The 27,308-nt window shown below is 35.7% G+C and overlaps 1 protein-coding gene across 10 annotated transcripts in view; it reads right to left on the bottom strand.

Annotated features, from left to right (window-relative positions):
• The window catches only part of pnut (septin 7-like protein pnut), a 451,701-nt gene that overhangs the window by 217,854 nt on the left and 206,539 nt on the right, over window positions 1-27,308 (bottom strand). For 6 of the 10 annotated variants that reach the window (XM_081755586.1, XM_081755609.1, XM_081755617.1 and 3 more), the window contains exon 1: window positions 22,536-22,957. The exons of 2 other annotated variants lie outside the window; for them this stretch is intronic. In XM_081755586.1, the coding sequence (XP_081611712.1) occupies window positions 22,536-22,892 (357 nt within the window). In that variant the 5' untranslated portion in view covers window positions 22,893-22,957. Of the gene's footprint in view, window positions 1-293; window positions 434-22,535; window positions 22,958-27,308 lie in introns of those variants that run through there. 2 more of the 10 variants (XM_081755601.1, XM_081755653.1) reach the window with 2 other exon arrangements.

Genomic DNA, 27,308 nt, shown 5'->3' with positions numbered 1-27,308 from the left:
AGCAACTGTTAGACCAAACCAAATAGTGTACTCATTGTTGGTGTTTTAAAATAAAAGTTGCGCTGAGCGCGATTCGGGTAACCTGGAAATTCAGTTAAACGGGACTGTAGTGTATTTTATACGGTGTTGTAAGATGTTAAATTTGAGAGTTACAGTACCAAAAATTTTAAAACGATAGTTTCACTAATCGCCCCGTGCTTCACCCACAAATCCACGAAGTACTACCAAAGAATAGGGTCGAAAACTTGCTATACAAGACTATACATTTCGAATATCATTAACCAATACTATACCTTAAAAGTCTTCTTAAATCTCCTCATTTTGAATGCACTACACAACTGCTTTTAATTTGCAGCAAAGTGGAGTCTGATTACCGAAAGAATGAAAACAAGAAAATCCTGATGACTCATTGATAGTCAGTTTGTGTTTATCCTTTAGCAAAGAGCCAAACAGAATGCATACTGAATAGAAAATGTAAACAATCCCATGGCAATCTGATTTTTATACAAAAACAAATGAATCTGCTGGAAGATAATGTAGCTACCGGATTATACTATGTATTTTCTCGTAAGACGAGCACCTTTTCCTTCGTTTCGTAATTAACTTAACTAAATCTTGTTGCACGTTTGAGCAAACGAAATACTCATTTAGACCTATCGTCATCAGACAGCGATTCTCTAATTAGAACCAAATTACATGAAGTCTTCAACGAATTCATTACCGATGAAATTAAACACATCGTCGTCGGTCCAAGAAAAATATTGGTTTTCCCACATTACATTTTATATTTTCTTTCTTTCTTAAAGTTATCTTTAACATTACTGCAACTCTGTTGAACTTCTTTCTAATACTGATTCTAATGCTTCTGTGGTGAGATTAGAATCATATCTACGCAATTTCTAAGTCAACTAATTAAGGGTGCCGCATACTGTAGTCACGAATATTTAGAAGGTATTTTGTACTTCCTTTTAAAAAGTATCTTGCTGTTCTCGTTTAGTTCTGAAAACAGACCTTACTTTAACCAATACAACAATTTATGTGCCTTCCTTGTGGCAGAGTGGCTAATGCGCTTGGGGTGCTTGTTAATGTTGCTTATGATACAATAAGTTTTGTCTCGTCTCGAAAATGAGACGATAAGCAACATTTTAAATTCGAGATGAGACGAGTAATTTTTCGAGTCTCGTGGGCAGCACTAGTTCTAGATCTCAAGCACTGTTTTAGTATTGCATTATTCATAGTAAAAAGAAAAAAAAAAGATAAATTCATGAAGTGACTGTACGAACACAGTGTAGAATTTATTAACGTTTCAAGATACTACAGGGTGTCTACTAAAATCCCAAAGTAAAATTTTTTGACCTTTTCTTTACCAAATTATAAAATTTCCTAATATTTTCAAGAGCAAATTTGGGTGCGAATTAGACCGAATTTTCATCCATGCGATAGAAACGTACTTTGCTTGTGATTTGGTAGCGTCTAAAGCTGATCATAGACATTTTTGGTGGTGAACTTTGACGTTTTATAGAACAAAATTTTCCAATCTGTACTTACATTTGAACAGTTAAGAAAAAATCGTGACCCAAAAACTAAATTTCGTGACTTTTTCGTGACTTTCATGGCCATTTTCTGATTTCGTGACTTTCGTTTTTTTAGACACCCTGTACTACTACCTGGAAAATGTGGTTTCACGATTAAATATTTCTAGGACAAGAGCGTAAGTACGCTTGTGCTTTATAAACTAATTAGAGGAAAGAAATGGAAAATGCAAGTAAAACATGTATACGGATTGGATGATCAATTGGATGTCCAAGTCTCATAGCACCGAGCTTACATGAAACTTGGACTTACAGCTTTTAACATGAGATCTGAACTCACACCGGAAATCGAACCTGGGTCTCCCATGTCAAAAGCCTGTAAAGTTAACTATATAGCCACAAGTGGCTCTAATATACATGAAGAATTGATGGAATAAAATTAATTAGCGGAAACTGCTGAAGTCCGAACGAACTGAAATACGAAGCAGTCCATCACGAACAATACTTGAAACTGAAATCAGAACTATTCGTACCAGAAAAGAGCCTTCTAAGATAAGCAGTAATTAGTTTTGATGCAAATAAATACAATTCCCACTTGTTTTCCAGTTTCCCGATCATCGATATAAGCCACGCGATTCTCTTTTTGTTTCTAAAGAGATCTTTCACGTATATTTTTATGGAATAGAGAGGGAGAAAAAACATTCTTCCGAGTAAGCTGAAGATAAAACATGACGAGCCAGTAAAAACTCCTGTCCAGACTGGAATGAAAAACCAACTGAGACACGTAAATATATAATGCAGAAAGTGATTCTGATGCTCCAGCCATGGAACGGAATTCTCCGGTGAATCTATTGAGATTTAGATGTAATCGCGTGACTCATGACAGAGTATTGATTACTGCAGCAATGTGCCATGCTGACTCACCGGCTACACGTACGTTTTCACGTACGTACTCATTCCCGTAATTTCCACTTGCAGTCAGTGAAGAGCCGGGGGGCGTTACCTACAACTCGCTCCATTGTGGAATCTCATTAGGAACTATACCATCACCAGCGGCACAAGCCCAATCTTCAAATACAATAAAAAGATCAAGCAGCTTGTTTTCTCCACGCATCAAACAACTGAAGCGAAAGAAAAATGCCGCAAATCCTGTTCGGCCAATCAATATGAAGCACGCTTCCAGAGAATCGTGGCGAGAAACTGAGCGATCTTTAAAAAAAAACACGAAATCCAGCATTTTTTGTGCCCATAACTATAAATCCATAGCCATTCTTTACAAAATCTTTAGGACCACAGTGGGGTTGTATGCAAATATGACAGCAAGCAAATACCAAAGAACTACCCCGATCTCAAACATTATTTGTTTCTGCAAACAATTAGGTTTGAAGAGATCAGCCTGTCTCTTCTCCAAAACTTTTTTTTTTTTTTTTTTAAGAGATCTCAGATATGAAAATTCTCTCTTCTCTTCTCTTGGGCAACCGCACACACACTGTTATCGTTGTTTTGATTAAACGTATCAGTTCCTTTGTTGGCAAACTATTAATACTATTGGAAACTAGCAGAAGTAACCTACTTTACACTAGTAGAATACTGTTTATGTACAATATTATGTCATTTATTCTACTATGTAGAATAAATTACATCGAGCAGCGCCTTCGGAGTTGCCCCGGTCAATTTCCGGGCCAGATGATATGCACATGCTTGACTAAACTTGGGGTTAAATGTCATATGGACTATTACCAATCAGCTTAGCGACACCGAAGACTATGGATTAGACACTTTTGGACATTTTATTTTTCACCCCTTCTCGTCCCATACCGATGGGCGCTGAATTTGGACTTAGACGGCATAGGGAGTCACTATTCATCTAAGCGATCCCGAAAATATGAATTTGGTCGTTTTAAATATTTTATACATATTCTACCCCTTCTCAGCCGCTACGAGTTCTCAGCCCAGTTTTTTTTCTAAATTGTAAGTCACGTGAGTATGTTAACTTTTTTAAAAAATGAATTTATAAATAGAGTTTCATTTTCCTAACACGAGGAGCCTAGTAAATAGCCTATGGCCAGACTTCGATCTTTTCGATACGTACTTACAAGTATGACAAGTCAATGATGTGCATTTGTATACTGTAATATTAATTTATTTTTATATGTGAGTAAAGTAGGTTCGGATTTGATTCTAAAGTGTAAACCCACCGCTTAAAGCCTCGATGCTCACAAAGTACTAGTGTCAACCACAAAACGAAAAGTACCTTACTGAAACTAGAGATGAGAAGAGAAATCTTACAAGTCTCGTGAAGCAACACTAAACGGCGTGACAAACATCATGGCATTTGAAGGCGGCGCTCCAAGTTCCCTTTAAATGCTGCTAGCAAATGAGAGGCCAGTGGAATTGCCACGTTTATTTTGTACACATCCACGTCCATCCTCTGCCACCTGATCGCGCTATAGTACGTCTGCTTAGCCACAGCCACACTCCTTAGCACTTGGCAACGTCGCGTCAGAGCTTGCATTTTATTCGTTTAGCTGAAATGCTAAGATGTTTGTCACAGGCTTTAGTTCAGCCACATCTTAGACCTAAAATACAATTTCAATGTTAAGTGACTCATAGAATAAAAACGATAAATTTATAAAATGATTGTATGAATGCAATAAAGAGCAAAAATGAAACCTTTAAGATCTACGTCCCATGACTATGCCGGCGAGGCTAAAGGAGACGGTGAGGATGAGGAATGAATGAAGTGGTGGAATGAAGAAAGTGGGAGGAAATAGGAGAACCCCGAGGAAACCCCACACACGGCGTTTGTCCATCACACGAGCTATAATCGAACCAAGGACCCCATGCACCAAAGGTTAACGCTCAACCACTGAGCCATCGCGGTCTCACAATGAAGATCAATTATCAACGTTTAAAAAGGTACCCAAGTCACCACATAATACACTCTAATAATAAATCTGGCTTAAATGTTCTTATATCTAACCCTTCGTGAACCACGTGACGCAAAAGGATTCTGATAACTTTTAGATCTATTAAGAAAAATATGGACCACAAATTTACAAAATGGGACGAGAAACGCTTTGAGAGAAAACACTACAAGGGATATCGAACTTCACACAACCAACTAGTAATTTTAGAATTGTGGCAGTAATCAATTCATCAAGGACGTCCAACTCTAAATAACTATCATCATCCGGGCTGCATGTCGTTAGTATGCTTTTCGACATAATTACACTTTCATTGGAGGAAAATGATGTCTGTGATAACAACTAACAGTTTGGTTTCCAGTATCAGAACCTCCCATGCCCATAAATGCTTTATAAGATATCACATTACGCATAGAACTCATGATTACGTGTAAGTAGAAGCAAAACATTTCCACACGCACTTTGCATTCACACACTGTTTACGAAAGTAATATATAACTCCCTTGTATTTTACAATAGATTTAATTTTTGCATTGAGGTATTGAAGTACGCTGTTTGCCAGAAAATGTTATGTTTCGTAATGTAGTTGTTCAGTTGAGGTGATTGCGCAATTAATACTATGGACACCTGTTCAAGTCCCCTTCCGTCCTACTTTCTTTCGAGGGTCACTTACGAACGTGATGCTTTTGTTCTACATGATGCTATACAACCATTGAAAGCATGCATGGAATAAAAGAGTACTATTTTCTAATAATAATAATAATAATAATATACAATGCATTTCTATAATTTCTAAATATGGACGAAGTACAATAATTTTAGTGAGCTAATTGCAATGAAAGGAGCTTTATGAAGGGAGAACACACGACCATATTTTTGGAGTATCACCACCATTATCACCACAGGTATTCTGCCATTATTGGCAGGTCACTTGCTGCAACTGAAAAGCTTCTATGCTCTACGGTATTACGCTAACTTCTTCGTCTTTACGTATGATTTCTCTATTTTGATAAAGTCTATTAATTGTAGTTTCCTTCGCCCTCTCCCTCTCTTCCCTATCACCGCACCCTCTAGCACGTCCCTCATGATACAGTCCCTTCTTAACCAATGTCTCAACCAGTTTCTCTTCCTCTTTTTAATAATATCTAAAATTGTTATTTTCTCTCCTACTACTTCTAACAACTTGTCATACGCTTTCCGCTCGACTCAGCTAATTCTTTCCATTCTCCTCCACACCCACATTTTAAAAGCTTCCAGTCGTTTTCCATCCTTTTTGCCTAATGTCCATGTTTCTGACCCGCACAATACTTCACACCTATGATTTTATGAGTCTTTTTCTCAACCCTTTATTCAAAGTTCCACAAAACAGTCTTCTCTTTCTCCTAAAGGCTTCTTTCACCATTCCTATCCTTGCTTTTATTTCACGTCTTGGTCTGAGACCTGGACCAAGGTACCTGTGACCAAAATTTGGTAACTTTCGGTCCACTCATGTGGTCCCCAGGTCGCACACAGCCAAACACACTAACAAACTCTATTTTGTTTATAGGCTATTAGATTCACACTTATCATCACTAATAATATTAACCAGGTATCGATAACTAGTCACCTGTTCTATTTTCTCCCCTTCTGTATTTGACATCAACTTCTTAGTTTCAATCACTATGGCTTTTGTCTTTCAAATTGGCAAGATGTATCACTTTTGAATAAATAAATAATGCAAGATTTTTTCTTCACCTCCTGCCGGAGATTTCAGAATTCTTATGACTTGCTTTATTATTATTTGTAACGTTACCGTAATATCCGATTTATGCCATAACTTGTAGACAGTCAAATAAAATAATTCCACACAGGTTTTATAATAAACTGTTTTCAGGAAAGAGCACTCGAGTCCTACTCAGGCCCGTATCCAGGGGGGTCTAGGGGGGCCGGGCCCCCCCTAAAATTTCGCTGGTTCCCCCAAAATTTTCACGGTAGGCTTGCAAATGCACTATAATATGGTGATGAACTATAAATGGTTGGATCGGGCCCCCTAACTTCAGCCGGGCCCCCCTACAGTTTGGAGCTGGTTACCGGTCTGGTCCTACAATACAGAAGCTGGAGCTGTCTCGTCTCATGAAAGTATCTTGAAATTGATGTTTCGTTTCAGAATGTGTTTCTCTTTCTATTGAGAGAGAGAGAGAGAGAGAGAGAGAGAGAGAGAGAGAGAGCTCTATCTAATCTCGAATCCGGTCATGAAAATTCTGTGCCTTCTCTTGGGTAACCCTAAACAGCAGTCACTTACTTCTGATGTGAATGGGTGTTCGTTCACTTCCAAGCTATGTAAAATTGACAGTGGATAACTTTATAAATGCCACTCTGTAAGAGCGGACTTTCTTGGGCTTCTCTCATTTTAGTTACAACAAATCCTTCATCTTTCACTTCATTTAGTATCAGTGCAAAAGGAAATGAAATCTTTCAGTTTAACGTCGCACGATTACGCCTGTGAGGTTAAGGGAGACGGATGATTAGGGCAATTAAATGAGATGATGGAAGAACTGGCAGAATGAGAATGTGGAAGGAAACTGAAGTACTCTAAGAAAACCCGCGGACACGATGTTTCCACCACAAACTTACTTGGCCGGGAATCGAACCGGACCCCTCGCACGAGATAAGCGCCTTATCACTGAACCACCGTGCTCCCAGTCATTTAACAATCTACGTGCAAACTTGACACAATAAGTTATAAACATTTCCATTTTATAATTCTGAGCACTGGCGCAAAGTCCGGAGAATGAGGAGAACATGTCCCTCCAATCTTGGAACTGGGTGGGACTGCCCCCAATAATCCGATTTGATGTTTTTTTTTTTGGGGGGGGGAGAAATGTGATGATTTATATTGACCGATTGCCACAAAGGAAAGTAAGATGAAATTGTCATCCCCCCCCAGAATAAGCCTCAAATCTGCTGACCTCCCAATGTTGAAGACAACTCTGCTCCTCAACAGCATTGTTTCCAACTTCGTAAATATTTTGAACATCCCTTAAAAAAATACGGGAGCGGTCTTATCCGTCTCCGTCCCCCCAGTGTTGAAGACAGATTTGCGACGCTGATTCTGAGGAAGAAGAAATGACGGAAGTATGTACTGAGAAAAAAAAAAGCATATACGGCAAGTGGCGTACACAAAGGGATAGAGGTCCGAGCTTTAACCCAGCATTCGACAAGATATGGATAAATAATCACTACAGTAATCATATTAAGGTAGCCCTATGTATAAAATAATCACGCCTCTACTGAAACGATATAAGCTACGGTACTTTAGCTTCCCTTTGGTGAAACTGAACGGCACTTCACACGACATCGTCCGCAACAAATTCAGATGGTGTGCGACTGAACCAGGAATCTTTCGCAATAGAAGTGATTGTTCTACCATTTCGGAATACTTCCCTAATAAAAATCTTATAAAAATTATCTCAAAAATACATTACCACCATCATCGTGACGAAAGTAAATTGCCTGATCCAATAAGAGAAATCAGAATAGAAAAAAAAAAAAACTCCATTCAATGTACCAAAACAAAAACAAGTATCGATTGATTGCAGTGTAGATTACGCTGAGCAGCCTCACACAAGAGACAGCTAATTGAATATATTGGCACATACATTCAGTCGTAATTGGAACATCCTCTTATTAAACAGCACATCGTCCAATACAATGCAGTCCCCACTATTAATTCGTTAGAGCATTCACACAGCTTCACATTCACTTGGCTCACGAACAATTCGGAAGGTCAATGCATTTTGTCGGACAGAGTTTTGGAGGGGGAAATGGCAAACACAATAAAATTTGTAAAACTCCTATCAACTCTACTTTCCAAACTAGGCATTGAAATAACATAATTCAATCATTCATTACCACAAATTTAATTTAATGCAGCCTCATCTCAATTATTATTTTTACAGTCTTTCAATCTGAAAATAACACAGCTGTTTCTAAACCGAAAAACGATGCATTACGTTCCCTTTTAATTCGAGACAGCCTCTTTTATTTTCTTCTGAGTCTTCTTTTCGAACGAAGGTTCTTCCCAATTAACCTCCCTCAAAAAAATCCAAGGTGTGCCCAGCGTGCCAGAAGATTAGCGAAAGGTGGGTAGTTCTTTCCTCTTGTGGTTGCAAAAGGTGTGTGGAAAATTGGAAAGAAACTGGACTGGAAGGTTAAATCGAAAATTAAAATGTATCATTGCTGTTAAGCATCAAAGACATTTCATTTGCATTACCAGCATTTCAGTTTTATAAGGTTTTCTCTATATACATATTTTAAAAGTATTATTATTATTATTATTATTATTATTATTATTTGTAGCATTTGTTAAGGGAAACAAAAGCTGATTCTACACAATTTCTAACCCAACCTAATTAAAGCTGTCATACACCACAGATTCCGAATATTAATTGCGTTTATTACTTATGGGTATTAGCCCTATATATGATTTTGCACTACATTTTACTTCGAAAGTTCAGTATATAGTTCAACATTTCTACTATAATAGAAAAGACTGAGCAAACACCGAGATTTCTATCAAACGACTAAGACTGTCCATGGCTAGTAAACATTTTGCGGAAGGAACACTTCAGACAAATATTCCATTCGAGACAGTGTGGCATTTGAACGGCCAATCACTCTGTTGAGGATGGGTGTGATATATAAACAAATCTGGTTGGAGAGGACTGCTTTATAAGCCTTCTTTGTGTTTAAGTTGTCAAAGAAGCCATCCAATACCCAATCATACGCCCCCTTCCCTTTGACGAACGAAAAATAGTCGTCCCTAAAGAGTTAAGGAGCATACTTAAATCTAGCTTTTCACTTATTTTACTTTCCAGGTAGCTACATTTATATATTCATGAGTTCTGATATTATAATTCAACAGAAGATGAGATTAACTATCACATGTAAATATATGATTTGAACAAATATTTTATGACTAGTTCTGATGGTCTCAGTTCTGAACCTCTTATAAACCGACCTTACATATACTATCTCGGTACTGGCCTTAGTGTGACTGAGGCAAATCTGGGCAAAGTTAATACACTGGCATTCGAATCCCAAATCTTGGGACTTAACTTTCAAATATCACAATTATATGAGATATGGCTTCTCTAATAAGTTCAAATTATCAAATTAACTTGGAATACTTACTGAATTTATTATGTTTAGTGATTAAGCATATACTAATTTAAAAAAATCATTATCAACAATTATTCTGTCGTCATTGGAACGACCGTTCTCTCACCTTATTTTCTATTACGCCCCTAATAGGGTTGCCCATTAAACGAGACGAGAAAGAGTTCTGTCAATAGAAATAGATACTTCCTGAAACAAGACATCATTTTGATACATCTTTTCGACACGAGATAGCCTCAACTCTTGTAGGTAACTCTATTCCTTGATCTGATAATTTATCCTCAAATTATATTCTATCCGACTCCTTTCTTTCCTTTTGCTTACTTTGCTCGTTCTCTATTCTATGTGAACAAGTCCTCATGAGGTTTTCTGCCGCAGCCAAATAATTTTAAAGTGATTAGTCTACATCAATAATTAACAGCATTATCAGTATAAAACGTACGATCTAACTTAGTTTTTGACTCTTAAAAGGCTTCACGTTGCTCCTTTCAACATCCTTTATTGCCAAGTTTTTCCATCCACCTTGATAAAGGCGATCACCAGTTCCATCCCGAGTTTTTAATTTTTTGAAAATACAAACCGCAAAAATGGAAATATTAAAATTTCTATTTTAATTTTCTGGTAAACACAAAATACTACTGAATACACGAATGAATATACCGAGTTCGTTTAAGCCTATAATTTTGAAATTGATTTGAAAATGTATTCTATGTCAACGGAGGTCGTATTTACATGACATATTATTTATCTAAATACTATAAATTTCGCATAGATATTAGAATTTTCTTAATTTTTAATTTCCGAACGAAACGTGGGCCTACAAATTGAAGGTACTGAATCATCCTAATATGCTAAAGTTTCAATGTTCGCCCATTGGGAATCAAACCAAGAACATCCATACTAACCACGAGATCAGAGGAGAGGGTTTGAGTCTAATGAATGCTCTTATCTACTATGTTCCTCATGAGTATAATCCCACATTGTGACAAACTTCTAAAGTCTTTCATAAGTATGCTGTTAAATATTTTACTTAAAGGGGAAAAAATAATAAAAGAAAGCACTGAAAATAACAAAAGAAACAGACATAACAATGCTTCGAGCTCTTTGTTGAACTTACCATGTAGTTTTCTCTCTACTAAAAACTATCTAAACTACAGGGGGAAAGTGAAAAAACTGATAACGATCAACATTTAGAATGACCTGTTCTCTCGTTTCCAAAAATAAATAAGGCTGTGTGTCAGAGAAAGTTCTTAACCGCAATGTTTTCTGAAGCTTTATATATATATATAACTTTCATTGTATGCATTAGCAAAATCAATACTTCTTCAGAATCATTTTCTAAAGTTACAACGAATCACAGGCAACAGCTGTTTTATTCTCGTTAAATTGACTTTCCAACTTGATACTTTGTTACATTTCATCGTAAAACAACGGTTACTTGACAGTATATTTGCCACCAATACGCTGTAAGTGTAAATCTTTGTAATGTTCACCTTCAAGTCTAAAATCAAGTATCCTCTGTGTTCACTGGGTGGAAAGACTCATGCTATGAATATGTACACTCATGTCCAAAATGACTGTCGCATATATATAACTGTCTTCTTGTAAGAATATAACTTGATAATAATTTTACAGGGTACTTTTAATACTGATATTACATGTAAATTCGGGAAATGTATATTTGCGGTAAATTTCATAGAAGAATTATAAATACGAAAATTAGAATGAGCAAAACAAATGTTGTTAAATGGACAAGAAAGTTTTATTTTCGTTTTATTGTTCTTATTTATTGCTCTTTGGACATGAAATTTGCCACATACATGTCTTTGCTTATTATACACATACTGACACTGTAAGAAATGCCTGGCGAATTCGTTATCAAATTATATTGCAACAACAACATATTTATAGATATGCGACAATAATTTTGGACATGAGTGTACATAACTTCGCCATCATGAGAATTAATCTACTGGCCTAGTAACTCCCGCTAGCCACGATAGGCTATGAGGTAGAAGACGGCTTTGAGCAGATAAATACGGATATGAATTTAAATGATCTTAAATTGACCGAATTTTACAAAATGATTATCAGTACAATTTAAACTGTTTCAGAATGACATAAATAAATTAATAAATACTGCCTTAAAACATTCATCATTAAATAATGTAGTTCATTAATGGAGTATAAAGAATTATGGGAATTTTCTATTCGGTAAAAGAAAAGGTTGACTTTTCAACAAAGCTTGTGGGGTTGCCCTTTAATGAAGCTAGCTTGAAGCTTTAAAAAACGTGGGAATGAGACATTCCAAGAAGTGGGACTTGGAATGTGTAACATGTAAAAGTAATTAAAAACGACTGATATTAATGTACAATCAATAGTTTGCGGGTCACTTAAATTACCCTCCCAATGTCATTTAAGTCCAAGTTCATTCCCATCTGTAAGTGAAAAATTAAAACTGACAGATTTTTGTGAATTCATAGTTTTCGGTGCGGGAAGTCATGTGAAATGACTTTTAGAAGATAGTTAGTACCCATTTCGAGATCGGTTTTTTATTCATATCAATTTGATTAAGGGTGCATTTTGTGGGGGTAAGGCATTTCAATGTTTATGACAAAAAGTAAAATATATTCTATATTTTTATCATTACATTTTTACTGAAATAAATATTCTAAGGGAAATGGGATTTAAATATTTCCCTTAAACCTATTCTCCCCGTGTGATGAAGGGGACATTTCAACTAGTAAATAAATACAAAATAAAATTCAAGAAATAAAGAAAATTGAATCATTCGATACATTTGATAGAACAGATACTGCAAATCGATGGGCGCATTCTAGTTAACGAATTGTTTATAGAGCTCGGCCATTCCATTCTTACGGACGGGACATTTTAGCTCACGATTGTAACAAAAAACAGAAATCTAAAAAAATATACAGGATTGTTTATATATCTTAACATTGATAGCTGGGCTCTTTTTACCTAACCTTATTTTTTAATAACAGAAATCGATTTTACCGTCTTTATGATGATCAGTAACTAAACTTACGGACGGGACATTTTTTGGACACATGTTGTTGTAGACGTCAACTTGAGCGTCATTTTCTGCGAATTGCAAAATTTTAGCAAGCTTATTTTTTTTTTTTCCTGTTGGGTTTAAACTATTTACTTACATATTGCCTCACATTTCATCTGAGAAAATTTATATTTCACTCAATACAAAAAGAGTCAGTAATCTTACGGACGGGACCAAGAATTATCTTACGGACGGAACAAAAAAATAATTGCTAAAAAGGGCTTCTTGGAACACCTTGAACAGAGTTATTACCCACAAAAGAACTAAAACTAAACATAATGTTTACAGATTCGAGAGAGAGAAAGGAATTATGCATTTGCACTCTTTTAAAAATTAACACAACTACATGTAACAAGTACATAGCATATTGCTCTTTTAAATTTGCAATATTAGTAGAAAACTACAAATATTTCGTCTGGCCTACGATATTAAGACAAGGAGATTGGATCAGACTTGTAACTTCACAGATTTTTTCACTTGAATGTAAACAGCTGAATTCACATTTTAAAATATTTAGCAAACTCGGAATCACGTACAAAAATTCAATAACATCATTCTTCTCAACACCACCTTAAGTGACAACAATTGTTTGTGTGTGTGTTTAATTTCTTCGAACACTTTAACCAATTTGGCTACTTTTAATGTCACTCTGCTTAACTCATTGGGAGTTATTACAATATTATCCGGAATCCGAGTAAATATCACTGAATTTCACTCGCGCTCCTTTCGGACGGTCTTTAATGTCTTCATTTGGATCTAAATCTGAAGATTCTAGCTCAGCGTGCTTCCACACTTCGTAACAACTTGTCTCAGATTGAACAGTTCTTCCGGTTTCAATCTGACGCTCATCAACAGGGCGAAAATAATGTCTAGACTGAACTTGCGAGATAGAACAAACGCGGGTCTACCTTTTCTCGAGAGTATCTGTGTGTTCACTCACAATTTCTTCACCAACGAAGAATAACTGAATTCCGTCGGGCTTACAAAGCTCCCAGCATTTGAAAAATTCCCTTGCTGTCGAGACTTAAACCTTTCCCACACCATTCTCTTGAGTGTGCGTCCTACACCGTCCACGGCTCCTTTCTCGTGAGAAGTTGCAAAAAAGTCCCAGTCACCCCAAAGTCATTTTTTATCATACACATATTTGCCAGGGTAAATTTATTTTGAACTCCTTAGCACAGCCATCTAAGAAAACATTCACATGCTCAATTTTGTGTTTTGCCTTTAAGTCAGTAATTAAAGTTTTCAAGACCCTCACACAGGAGTTGCCGTGGCTCGTATTGTCACTAATAATCGCATAACACTGCTTTGAATTCTTCATCCAGGCCACACCAGGAAAAATAGTGACTTGAGTTTGGTTCCAGTGTGCACTCTGTATTTTGTCTTGTGCCACACAGGAATAATTTTCTGCAAAATCTACTTGCAGAACAACTTCACCACACTTCAAGTTCTCTTTTTTCATTTGAAAGTAAGATTCTTGGGTCATGTTAACAAAGCAGTGAGTCTTAAATTTTAACAAGCTTTCTCGTATCACATTTACTGCATCTGGAACAGTTCCATGGACAGTACAGCGAGTTGGGTGTCCGTTCACATCAACCCACTGCTTCCAAGAAATTCTTCACTTAAATCACAATCACTACCAATGAAAGCTAAAAGATCTGTTGTACAAAGCTGGCGGTTTCCAGTCATGCAAATTTCGTTGCACATCACAGCAAAGGCCTTTAAGAAGATCTTTGGCGGTTTTAGGAAAACCATGTATTGCCTTGGCCAGTTCACTCACAATGAAATTGAAGTTCGCTTGAAGCTTACAGACACAAACATTATGTGGCATATTAGAACTAAGCATAATGTGTGTTGATCTCAATTCGTAGAACTTACTTTTCTTTACTTTAATTTCAGGATACTCTGTACGAAACAAAGCAAATGTTTCTTTAGCTGTCATTAAAAGGTGTCTCTTTTGTTTTTTAATTTTTCCATTATCAGTTTCAACGCTCTTGAAATCGAGTTTTCCAGGAGTTTGCCTACTTATGTCGTCACGGCTGCAGAAATCTTGAACCTTTTGTATAGTTTCATTGCTGAGGATTGTGCCCCCCTTTCAGTGATGACAACAAATAATAACTGTATCGAGTACTTCTTACGGACGGGACACATTTTCTTAATTCGTTTATTTGTTAAATATGAATCACTGGTTGATCACATTTTGAAATTAAACTGAAATTACATTTCTTCCTTTACATGTGTGTTTTCAGAACGTTATTATTATTCTACAGAACATAAAAAGAACTTCTTTACATTTTATCTTACGGACGGGACATCCGAAACACTTTTAAGTGCTGAGCTATTTCTAGGAGAATCAGAAGTGATAATCCACTGCCGAACACTACATCATACACACAATAGACAATGACTTTTTCCCTCCAAGTGTTGCTTTCTCAAGGCCAGTCACATGGATAAATAAGTGTTGCCAACAAACTGCCTGAAATATTTCCTTGCAATCCACAGGCAGTTCAGTAAATTCAAACTGCCAAAATTGGACAAAATAAATTTTAATTGCGTTATTTTTTTTTCCCACTCAATGATACACATACTTCGCTAACCTAAGGCATATTTTCAGTTAAATACCAGCAACATGAAAATTTCACTACAAGGTTTACTTTTGCATGGAATGGCCGAGCTGTTACATTAGCGTAATTAGATTTTTTTTTTTAACTGAAAGGTTTACTATACTGAAAGGTTTTAACTGATAGTGTTAGTGATAACTGTTCTAAAAATGTAGTAGATTTAGAGAAACAAAACTATCATTGAAAACTTATGAATAAACAAAAATCTCATTATAACTATACATATGCATATAAGTTTACTGAAGCCGCTTAAATTCGAGAGAGAAAACGTTTAGAAAGCTATCCTAAAATTTCTCATTTCAAAATTTTTGACAATATTACAGTAAAGAGAGAAGGAATTTTGTGAATCATATGTATGTTGTATGTATGAAGGAATTATGTTTGTTGGGTACAATAATAATAGTCTGTAAATAATGATGTTAAATTAACATCATACTCAAAATCGCCGTTTATAGCTTTTAATTCAGTAAACTGAAGTCTCTGAAGCTTAGAATAAAATGTTTCCTGAACAGGGAACGACACATAAAAAAGATTAGATTTTGTGCAAAAAGGAAGTTTTGTGTCTATTCCTTAGTTCACTGTATTTTTCCCTTGCCTGTCAGATTGTATTTAAGCAACCAGACATGTAAAACTTGTATCAAGATGTATAGCTTCCATGAACTTAACATAGTTAGGCAACCAAAACGACATTTGGGACCTGGTGGTTGCATAACGTATATTAGTTGAAAAAAAATCAACACAAGTTTGAGAACAATCAAGACAAACCACCCCGATGTGAACATAAACGCGCTTTGTTAATTGTATAATCACTACAGGGAAACGATAGTGGTATTTGAACAAGAAAGTCGTAGAAAGTCAAAAAAAGTAAAATAAAACATCCCAAAAAAGCCGGTTCCAAATTCTGAAGGGCCTCTGACATTACAGTTTTCCTGTGGTTTTGATATTTTTCTAAGTTCAGCTTCTTTCACGTTTTGTTTGTAACTTTTTTTAAAAAAAAGTTTGTCTCATGATTATCCTTCGAGGTTAGGGGAGACTGTGAACGATGGTAACGAACGAAAATGGCGGAATGAAGAACATAGACGGGAACGGGAGAATCCCAATAAAACCCATAGGATTGAACCAGGGACCCTCTACGCACCAAGATTAAGCGCTCTACTACTAAACCATCCCGGCTAATGTATTGTCACGTTATAACTACAAAATTAACATTCAACATATTCAATCTGACTTGCTTGTCTTAACAAAGGAAATATGCCGCGTATTTATTTTAATTTTTGTAGTAAAAATGTATTCTCGCTGATTCAATGCCAAATTGAACGAACTGCACGGGCATATCTCTATATCACTAGTTTCAATTTAAGCACTGTGTATAGACGAAGAAAAGGCTGTCTTTTAAGCTTCATCTAGTTATATTAAATCGAATATAATCGTAATTTCCACACCTGAGATAAGAATTACAGAACCTGTAACTTGTGAACTAAGCCCTAATACTTCAACTCATAATTTCCACTTTTAATTTTAACATTATTATTTTACGCATCCTCTGTCCTTTATGATATACGAAGAGTAACGTCATTATTTAAACGTTTATGGACTATTCTAATTCTGGTTAATGAGACATAATAAACGACATAGGTGACTTATTTAAAATTCTGATGTCTCGTTGCAGGAAAGTAAAATGCCATAATGCTCACGGAATGCTATTTAAGAATCCAAATAAACAATATATATATATAACTAGCTACGCAAGTGCGTGTCTTTTTACGACTTACAGCACGTGAATATATTGAAAACTAACCATTCTAGCGGACGATGGTACACTGTAAGAATAATTCATAAAATTAAATAAATAAAAAAAAAAAAAAAATGGTTTAAAACTTGTCATTTCCTTTCACAGACTATTTAGCGATCTGCCATATAAAGGCAAAACTGAGCGCTTTAAAGGAGTTAAACAGTTCTTTCCCTACACTTATTATATTATTATTATTATTAATTATTATTATTTAAATACTACAGATATCAAAGACTATTTCTCTGTTTAATTTTCTATTAGGTACAAAAGACTACACGGTAAACTAATCAACTTTTAGAGATGGTCTTCGTTCTAGGGAGATGAAAGAAAATACGGTTTTTTCGTTCCTTAAAAGAATTCTTTCTCGTCTCGTTATGTAAATTTAAAAATGAAATATTTCAGTTTAACGTCTCACGATTATGCCCTTTTGGCTAAGAAAAACGGATGATTAAGAGGCCCTATCACAGCGAAATTAAAATACCACTAATTTTACAGCAACTATGTGATATCTTGAAATAAATAGAAGATAATCGAAATATGGAACAAGATCGCCCTAGACAATATTATTTTACATGAGATACCGTTATCACAACTCACTTATCTGCTTTCGATTTCCAGCCATTTTGAAAATCGGCATTTATTTTCGCGTTTCTAAATGGCTGCAAACAAAAAGCTACCAGGTGACTCGTGATAACGGTACCTCATGCAAAATAATATTGTCTAGGGCAATCTTGTTCCACATTTCGATTATCTTTTATCTATTTCAAGATATCACATAATTACTGTAACATTAGCGGTATTTTAATTTCGCAGTGATTAGGCCTCTTAAGACAAGTGAATGATGATGGAAAAATTAGTAGAATGATAATATGGAAGGGAACGAGAGTACATCGAGAAAACAGACAGACACGATGTTATCCACCACAAATTTCTTGGTCGGAGATCAAACTAGGGGCCTCACACATGGCTTTACCACTGAGCCACTGTCATTCACTCAAATTTAATTATCAGAATCCTTCCGGGTCATGTGGTGTCCATAAAAAGGTATGAAGTAATAATATTTAAACCTTATTTAATATTATGAGTCTTCATCCCGGCGAAATTAAAATACCGCTAATTTTACAGTAATTATGTGATATCTTCAAATAGATAAAAGATAATTGCAATATGGAACAAGAGCGCTCTAGACAATATTATTTTGCGTGAGGTACCGTTATCACAAGTCACCTAGCGGCTTTCCGTTTTCAGCTGTTTAGAAACGCGAAAATAAATGCCGATTTTCAAAATGGCTCGAAATCGAAAACAGATAAGTGAGTCGTGATAACGATTTCTCATGTAAAATAATATTGTCTAGGGCGCTCTTGTTCCACATTTCGATTATCTTTTATCTATTTGAAGATATCACATAATCACTGTAAAATTAGCGGGATTTTAATTTCGCCGTGATGAAAACTCTTAAGAGTATATTCTGTAATGACTTGATGTCTTTAAACGTTGACAAATACTGTTCATTCTATTCATACAATCACTTCATCAACTTTATTTATTTATTTATTTTACTATGAATCCCTTTAATATGAGCTCTAAGACTTGGGCGAACTAGTGCTGCCCATGCGACTCGTAAAATTTCTCGGATGTCTCGATTCTAGTCTGGAAAACGAGACGAGAATTGTCACATTTCTCGTTTCGTCTCGTCTCAAAATTAAATATGTAATATTTGTCTCTACTCACATTTAGATACGTAGTTTTAGTCTCGCCTCATTTTCGAGACAACATGGAAAATATACTGCCTCGTGAATAACATTACTCAGTTCATTATTAACAAGTCATAACTAATTTGAAAATACTCTTTGACAACGGGAAAAATGAAATGAAACCTTTAAATTCGACCTCCCACAATTATACTGCGTAAACTAAGTAACACAGATCATCAATGAAAGTGCGTTATTATTATTATTATTATTATTATTATTATTAAAGAATTGTTGGAACAATAATGTGGGAGGAAACAAAAGGTTCAAGAAAACCCCCGGACACTATCCCCCTACCATAAATTCAAATGACCTGGGACTGAAAATAAAATGAAATCTTTCAATTTTACGTCCCATGGTTATGCAGGCTGAGCTAAAGTAGACTGTGATGAGAATGAATGCAATGGGGGAATACGTAATATGGGAGGAAACGGGAGAACTCCGAGGAAATCCACGAACACGGTTTGTCAATCACAAAACCCACTTGCCGAACCAGCGACCCCACGCACCAGAGGTGAACGCTCCAGCACTGAGTCACCGTGCCGCCGACCTGGGACTGAACCAGAGACCCCTTTGCATTAGAAGTGAGCTCGCTACAACAGAGTTACTGTGGCCTATTCCTTAACACTGAGCGACTATGGTAGTTCACCAATCTCTCAATCAGAAATTCACGTAGTTAGAACCACTTCAATTCGACAAAGGAAGTTCTGTTTGTTTATTAGGTACTCTACAAGTACATGTAGGTCTGTCTTCTTTAAACTGTCACATGCACGCTTACATTATGTAATAAGATCAACACAATGCAAAATAGGCCGAAACCATTTCAGATTAAATTTCTGGTCTATTAAGACTTTCCCCACTTATATTTATCTGTACTATTATATAGAAGAGTAAAAGTGATTCATTTATCAATGTCCAAGTGATACTACTATAGACAGAAATGTAAAATTATGACAGAAAACTTCTTTTGTCACGAAAACAAGAGGAAATTATTTTTTTAAAATGCATATTCTAACAGGACAGGGGGTAGTGGTTTTTTTTTCTCTCTCTCTCTCATTTCTATAGGTCATACGCGAATTTACGAATTTAGAGAGAAAAAATTGGCTATAAACTCTTCATTAAAAATAACTGAACATGTATTGCAGTTTTTGAAAATTCATCTTCTGAAGGTGAAAAGTTCTAAATTACTCTAATATTCAAATTTCCGGCATTTTACTTACTAAAGCTTATTTTTCAGCACGAAGAACGGGCACTTCTGATATTTCAACCTAATTACTGAAACTAATGTAGCAACTTTATCATTTCGATTTTAAGTGTCTTTTAAGACTTTAACATCATGTTTATATGTTTATTTAATACAACAGCGGCTTCCAAGCGAAAAAGAAAAAAACGTTGAGATGCTCTCTGAAGATGCTTTAGTCTCAACAAGGACAGTATTGCCTGAAAATATGCATTTGCGTTAAAAAATTTCATTAACTAAAAAAATCAATTACTGTTGTTTGTTAAATGTACCTCATCAGCTACAGAAAACGTGAAACTAGAATTTAAGGTTGAATCCGAATCACCGTAGTTTGTTCACATTATAATATTCTCCCTACTGGGAATCGGACTCGGGACTCTAGCTACAGATCAGCGAGCAGAGCACCAATAATTGCTGTAACTAATTAAAGACGTAATTTGTTCCACTCTTTATCAACGACAAAAACTCGTACTGTGTGTATTGGCCTAATCATAAACTAAGTGGTATTACTAATGAAACAACATTACAAGATACAATCAATAAATAAGTAATCAAATAAATAAAATAAATAATCAAGTAAATAAATTTGATGATATCAGACAAAAGCATCACTGAAATGTTGTAATGTCATGAAACATTCAAACACCATTCACGTATTCAACTATTCATCATCAGATGGTTATCGTGTCTAACCGCATTCTTATTTTCTTCATTTCACTAGAGCACTATCTGTTCGATTGTATTCTTATCTAAACGACTCCGAAGCATCCTCTCCCTCAGAATGAAAAAGGAAATTGGAAGCCTCAGCCCTTGACCTCTGAAGGAGCTGTTGTTATTGACAAAGGAACTATATAATCAATGTCACTATCTCTACTTGCCATGTTTTCACGCCTTCTTTCCGGTGAATTAGCAGATATAGGCCTACCTAATACAATGAATGGAATGTCACAGAACAGTAAACATTCACTAATAACGTAATACACGGTTATATACGAGTACTCCGCATACAAATATGTTTATATACAAGATTAGCAAACGACTGGCTATTATAACATTCCAAACCTTCAGTTCATCGGGAGAGGAAAAGGCATAATAAGAAATGATGAACATCTCTGCATTTGTCAGATGAATAAGACAAACAGCAACCCAATAACATGTGCTCTAATCCGAGTAATGAAACCAGAACCTATGAATTATGGCAATATAATACACCATACTATCATTTTGTCAATATATAAGCCATACTTTGCACACACACACACACAAACAAAAAGATAGTAAAACACTAACGTCTGAACTGGATATTCTCTAACTAGAATAGAACAGAAACAAATACAATCACAATAAAGCTGAAAACTTCCACTGTAACGTAACGAAGTTCCTTTATTATTATTATTATTATTATTATTATTATTACTTTCAAAGGGGTGAAAAACATTTGCAACAATACCTACAATACGGGCATATGTACCTCTTCGTGACTGATTGAATGACGAGTGTACGTTCTGTGCGCATACCTAGGGTTCAGTCCCCATGGGGATACAATGCTTCGGATAAAAACCCGGGTAGTGTTCGCTCGATCAATCCATTCGTCAATCAAAACGTTCATACATCTTTCACAGTGAGAAGAATGTTTATCTGAACATGACCATGCAACCATATACATAACACAATACTACGTGACAAAATTCAGAGTGAGAGTTATCAAAACCAGCTGCAAGAATTCACTGCAGGAATTAACGAAATTAAATGAGTGTTTAGTGTTATGTCCTACGGTTTTGTCTATTAGACTAAAGAAGATGGATGAGTAATGATGGTGAGTGATAATGAAATCTGGTAAAATGATAATGTACGAGGAAACGGGAGAACCCGAGAAAACCCCACGAACACGATGTCGTCCACCACAGGAATTGACGAGTATGGGCATATATTAATGCTATGAAACACTACCACACTATTAAAAGAAGCGTGTATAATCTTTATAAAATAAAAACAAATAATGCATATCCGATATTCCCCTGTTACGAATGCTGACGAGACGGTTGACGAGTATGGGCATATATTAATGCTATGAAACACTACCACACTATTAAAAGAAGCGTGTATAATCTTTATAAAATAAAAACAAATAATGCATATCCGATATTCCCCTGTTACGAATGCTGTATCTGGATAAAGCCTTTGACACTGAAGTGATAAAACATCACTCATGTTGGAATCTCTATCTGTGACCTTCACACATGCATTGTAATCAATCTACTTAATCTTAGTTAAAAGTCCAATCGTAAAGATGCAAGCAGAGGTGATGTACAGCATTGGAATGAATGGGGGAGGGAGCAGAGAACGAACTTGTTACAGCAATAAGATGTCAACAATCAATAAACCCAACCGAAGCGTAAGAGAGACTCACATGCAGGAAATAAAGACAATTGCACTTACTGGCTGGGAGACATCTCCGTTTTGTTGTTGTTGCTCGAACAACCGTTGCCTGTGCGCCAACCGATCAAGGCTAGCAAGACGATACGTAGACCCGGATCCGTACGAGGCGGGGCTGGAGCCGGCTGTGTAACTGAACCCAGTATACTTGGGTAGGGTTGGAGGCGGGCCTGTACTGTTCTGCTGGGCTCTTTTATTCAAATCGTCCCATCGAGTTTTATCGGCGGCAGGCCTTGGTTGACTGGAATAATTCGAACGCAATAAACTCGAGCTACTTGTATACATATAGGAACCGGGTCCTGGTTGTGTGGTAGCAGAGGCTGTTGTAGTTGCCGGTTGTTGCTGTTGAATCCCACTCATTGTCGCCTCCTGCTTCACTACATGTCACTACCGCACCACGCCTCGGCCTCACGAACTAATCCCCGCCGACAAACAGAGAATACAACGGCCGCTAGAGCGAGCCACCGGACACGTCGACAGTGGCTCCTTCTGGGGACATTGATCCAACTTAGCATTTGGAGGAAAGATTCGAAATTAATTGTAACACGGAGCATAAAAAGCAGTACAGGATTATTTTTGTTGATAAATATAGGAAATTATTCAAATAATAATATAAAAATAAATTGGCTACATCCTTTACGGTTATTAGTTACATCCTTTTTAGACAAAGGAAACTGATAAAAAAAAATAACGAAAATGGTGCAATGTAAACTAAAAGAATCTCGGAAGATACGCCACGAACCGAATGGTCGAGAATCGAACACACAACCATTCGCGTCAGGGGTGAACATTATTCAACTGTGACCTATATAATAATAATAATAATAATAATAATAATAATAATAATAATAATAATAATAATAATAATAATAATAATAATAAGAAGAAGAAGAAGAAGAAGAAGAAGAAGAAGAAGAATTACTTATGAAATGAGTTATTATACGGAAATAGTGGTTGGCGGTGACTTGATATTTTACAAGCTGCTACATATTGTGAGAGGTTTTATAATCTTATAAAGTTATGTTTTTCTTCCTGAATTCTTTCAGAGAAAAGAAAATAGCTTGGTCTGTGAAAAGGAAAGTAACATGTGTTTTGTAATTTTCATAACGGATAAACCGGACTTTCACCTAAGAGGTAACACTTCTGTCAACCCTCAAAGCTCCTTAATTTAGTTCTCTTGCGAGCTATTGGTTCGAGCATCAGAAGACTATTCATTTCTTTTAAATATATAAAGCTCTTTTTTCTCATCCTTTCCCACTAATACAATTAAAATTTATGATTTGAGATATAGGAAGAAACCTAACAAGATCCAAGCAACTATAAAAACTCCAAACAACTATGATAATAGAAACTAAAACATTTATGGATATTTCTCAATTTCTATTTGCTTCATTCCGCATCAATTTTCAGTCATCCCACTTTAGCAACATTTATTTTACATATAACGGACAAGTTATACCTGAAATCAGTGCAAGAACAGATGCACATCTCTCTCTTCCTACATATCAGCCTTTCGTTCCTGCAAACTTTCTATTCTTCCGTCTCCATTTTTCTATATTGAACTACTACTTTCAAAAATTACCTTTGCTGTGGGTCTACCTTCTACACTAACGTAAGAGTCTGAGAGTTTTATATCAAAGAATTAGCCTTTTGCTAAATGGGGGTTCCGCCCCCACAACCCTTGTTTGCTTCTCCTACGGTCTCGCTTCTCCTATGTAGCCCTTGCATCAAGAGTGAATTTCGTGTACTCGCTCTTAACATTTTCTGAATTTGGTCCACCCGGGGGCTTCGCCCCTTACCCCCGCCTTTACTCGGCCTACGACCTCGCACCTCTTAAACCCACAATTCTTTTAAATTTCAAGTTTCTTTTCCTATTTCAATTATCTAAAAGATAAGATTTTGAATTCCCCTCCCAGAAAAAAGTGCCCATTTAAATAACATAGGCATTTCTTCATCCCCCTTTACTGTAGACCCCTTAAAAACTAAAAGTATTCACTTTTGGCAATTTCCCTGTGGGTTAGTCCCAAAAGGCTACAATCATGCCAAATTTCACCATTTCTAATCCTGCCGGAAGTACTTAAACATTTTTAGGTGTAGAAGATGTCCCATATAAATAATATGGGAAAGATTTGAGTTCCCAATAAAACTACTCTATAGTTGGATTTTTATTTTTGATGATGTACTTATGTAACGCTAACAAAAACATACAAGCATGCCGAGTTTCAAGTTTTTATTTCAATCCCATGTATCTAAAATATGGGATTATAGGTTTAAAAAAAGTCAATTTATAAATAACATGGGGAATTTTTTCATCGTCCCTTTAGGCCCTCTAAAAATTAAAAATATTCACTTTGGCAAGTTTTTGGGCTGTTAGTCCTGGAAAGCTACAATCATGTCAAATTTAATCATGGTAGCCCTACAGGTAGTACCCAATAATTTTGGGTTGTAAAAGATGCCCCATGTAAATAACATGGGGAAGATTTTTCAGTTCCCCGTAAAACCAGTCTAAAGTTGGAAACTTTTATTTTTAGTGATGTAATTAGGTCCTAACAAAAACGTACAAGCATACCCAATTTCAAGTTTATATGGCAATTTCAAGTACCAAAACATGACACTATAGGTAAGAAAGAAAGGCCCATTTAAATAACATGGGGAAAGTCTTCATCCCCCCTTTAGACTCCCTAAAACGTAAAAATATTCACTTTTTGGCAATTTTCCTGTACAATCATGCTAAATTTCAACTTTCTACGTCAACCGGAAGTACCCGTTTATTTTATGTAGTTTTATATATAGTTATGATATTAATTGACGTATATCTGTAAATATCTGGGTAATGCAGGATCAGTTGTTAATTATACAGTAAAAACATTCCTTAACAGACACTTCTCAATAGTGTACATTCCGTAATACGGACAACCTACTTTGTCCGACAAAAAGTATTTATTATTATGGGAGAGAACCCTCCTTCGCTTGTACGATACAGACGCACGTATTTTTTATTTATTTATTTGCCTCCAACGTTTTAATAACCTCTACACAACAGACAAGAATTATTTTCAGCTAATATTTATTTAGCACAGAAAATACTTTCTACAATTTGAACAGAAATCTTCAATTGATCGTTACAACTAATCCAATAGTTACAAATTCCGATCAGAAACTACCGTCCGCAAGATTATATGGCAGACAACTATCGCTGATATTTTTCCCAAGAATTTTATACCGCCCTGGTCGATTAGTTCTTCCACATTTTCAATAATTAATAAAGGTATCATATTTTTATTGGTTACTTTTATTCTAATACATTCAGTAAGTGAATTAAAATACAGTATAGATGTATGATTTGTACTTGAGAAGTAAATGATCACACAAAAAATGGAAGAACATCAATACAAACACATTCCTCACGAATACTTTTGTTTCTTTACAGGGGAGTTTCCGCTCTCATTCCACCAATAATTCGAGCACCGCGTACAGTACTTCGATATTAACCTATATTTGCATTAATAACTAAGGTATTCATTGTATACAACTCATAATTACCACATAAGCTGTGCGTAATCTAAATTTGAGTAAACTCTCTGTGATGGTTGCCTCTTTGCGGACAAATAATCATGTCCCATCGATGTTCATTGTCGAGGGGTTTCACTGTATATAGTACGATAACCATAATCTCAATCACAGCTTTCTCCCCAGCTCCTTATTTCGCGCCTTTTTATATACTCAAATATTATATATATGTGAAAGAACTGATTAACCTAACCATGTTCTACTGATCTCGCCTAGCTTTACTAGGCAAATGGGTTAGGGCCTGGCTTCAGACGGAATTCTCACATTTTTCAAAAATTTTCTACACTAATTTTTCCAGCTTCCCGAAGGAACAACGAGGAATTATACCTCGCTTAGGAATTATACCACAGTTGCTTAACGTAAATGAACCTGAAAAATGTTTATGAAGAAGACTAATGTGTGGATTCAGAAAATGCCAGTATACTATGAAGGTTTATGTAGTTTTGCAATAATGGTAAATTTACACGATCATATCCTTGACAATATGCAACCAACCAATCCACTTTGTTTTACAGTATTGCATAACAGCTCGGCAGCGAACTATTTTGCTTCTACCGATATTCGCTTTTCGTTCTATTTACGCTGAGCTGGCTCTCAAGTTCCACCGAATGGTTTGTTGAAATCCTATACAAGTGCCAAGAGTGTATAAGGAGTTCGTGATTACACCGAATATTTTTTTTCTTAAGTAGAGAGTTTTAATAAAAGATTTTAAGTCAAGAAATGCGTTTGTTTTACTCCTTTTCCCATTATAAGAAAAAAAAGTCAAGTAGAAATTAAATATTTACAAGAATTGATGAAAATTTATTGCTCTATAGAGAATGCAACGATGATGTGGTACGTTCCCTAGTTTCAACTAATGGTTCATAGAGCTGCTATTAACGTTATTTTGATGTAAAAAGATAACGGTATTCGTAATACTGCACACGTATTAAAAAGTAATGGTTAAATTTTGTTCCAAGCAATATTCGTTTACAATTAAATGTAAAGTACATGTTTTAGAAGAAAAGTAACACTCTATGTAGGAGCATCTAGGTTGAACTGTATTTATATGGCATTTATAGAGCTCTTTAAAATTCGAGAAGGCAGTTACCTTTACGCTTACTCACAAAGTTACCATTTTAAACCTACAGATACGATATTATAGAAAAAGAGTTTTGTAAATAAAGAACTTGTCCTGTCGTGCTAGGCTTACAATGACACTCAACA

The sequence above is a fragment of the Thermobia domestica genome, chromosome 1 (genome assembly GCF_964235325.1).
Source record: "Thermobia domestica chromosome 1, izTheDome1.hap1.1, whole genome shotgun sequence".
NCBI lineage: Eukaryota > Metazoa > Arthropoda > Insecta > Zygentoma > Lepismatidae > Thermobia > Thermobia domestica.
This window is presented reverse-complemented; position numbering and strand designations above follow the sequence as displayed.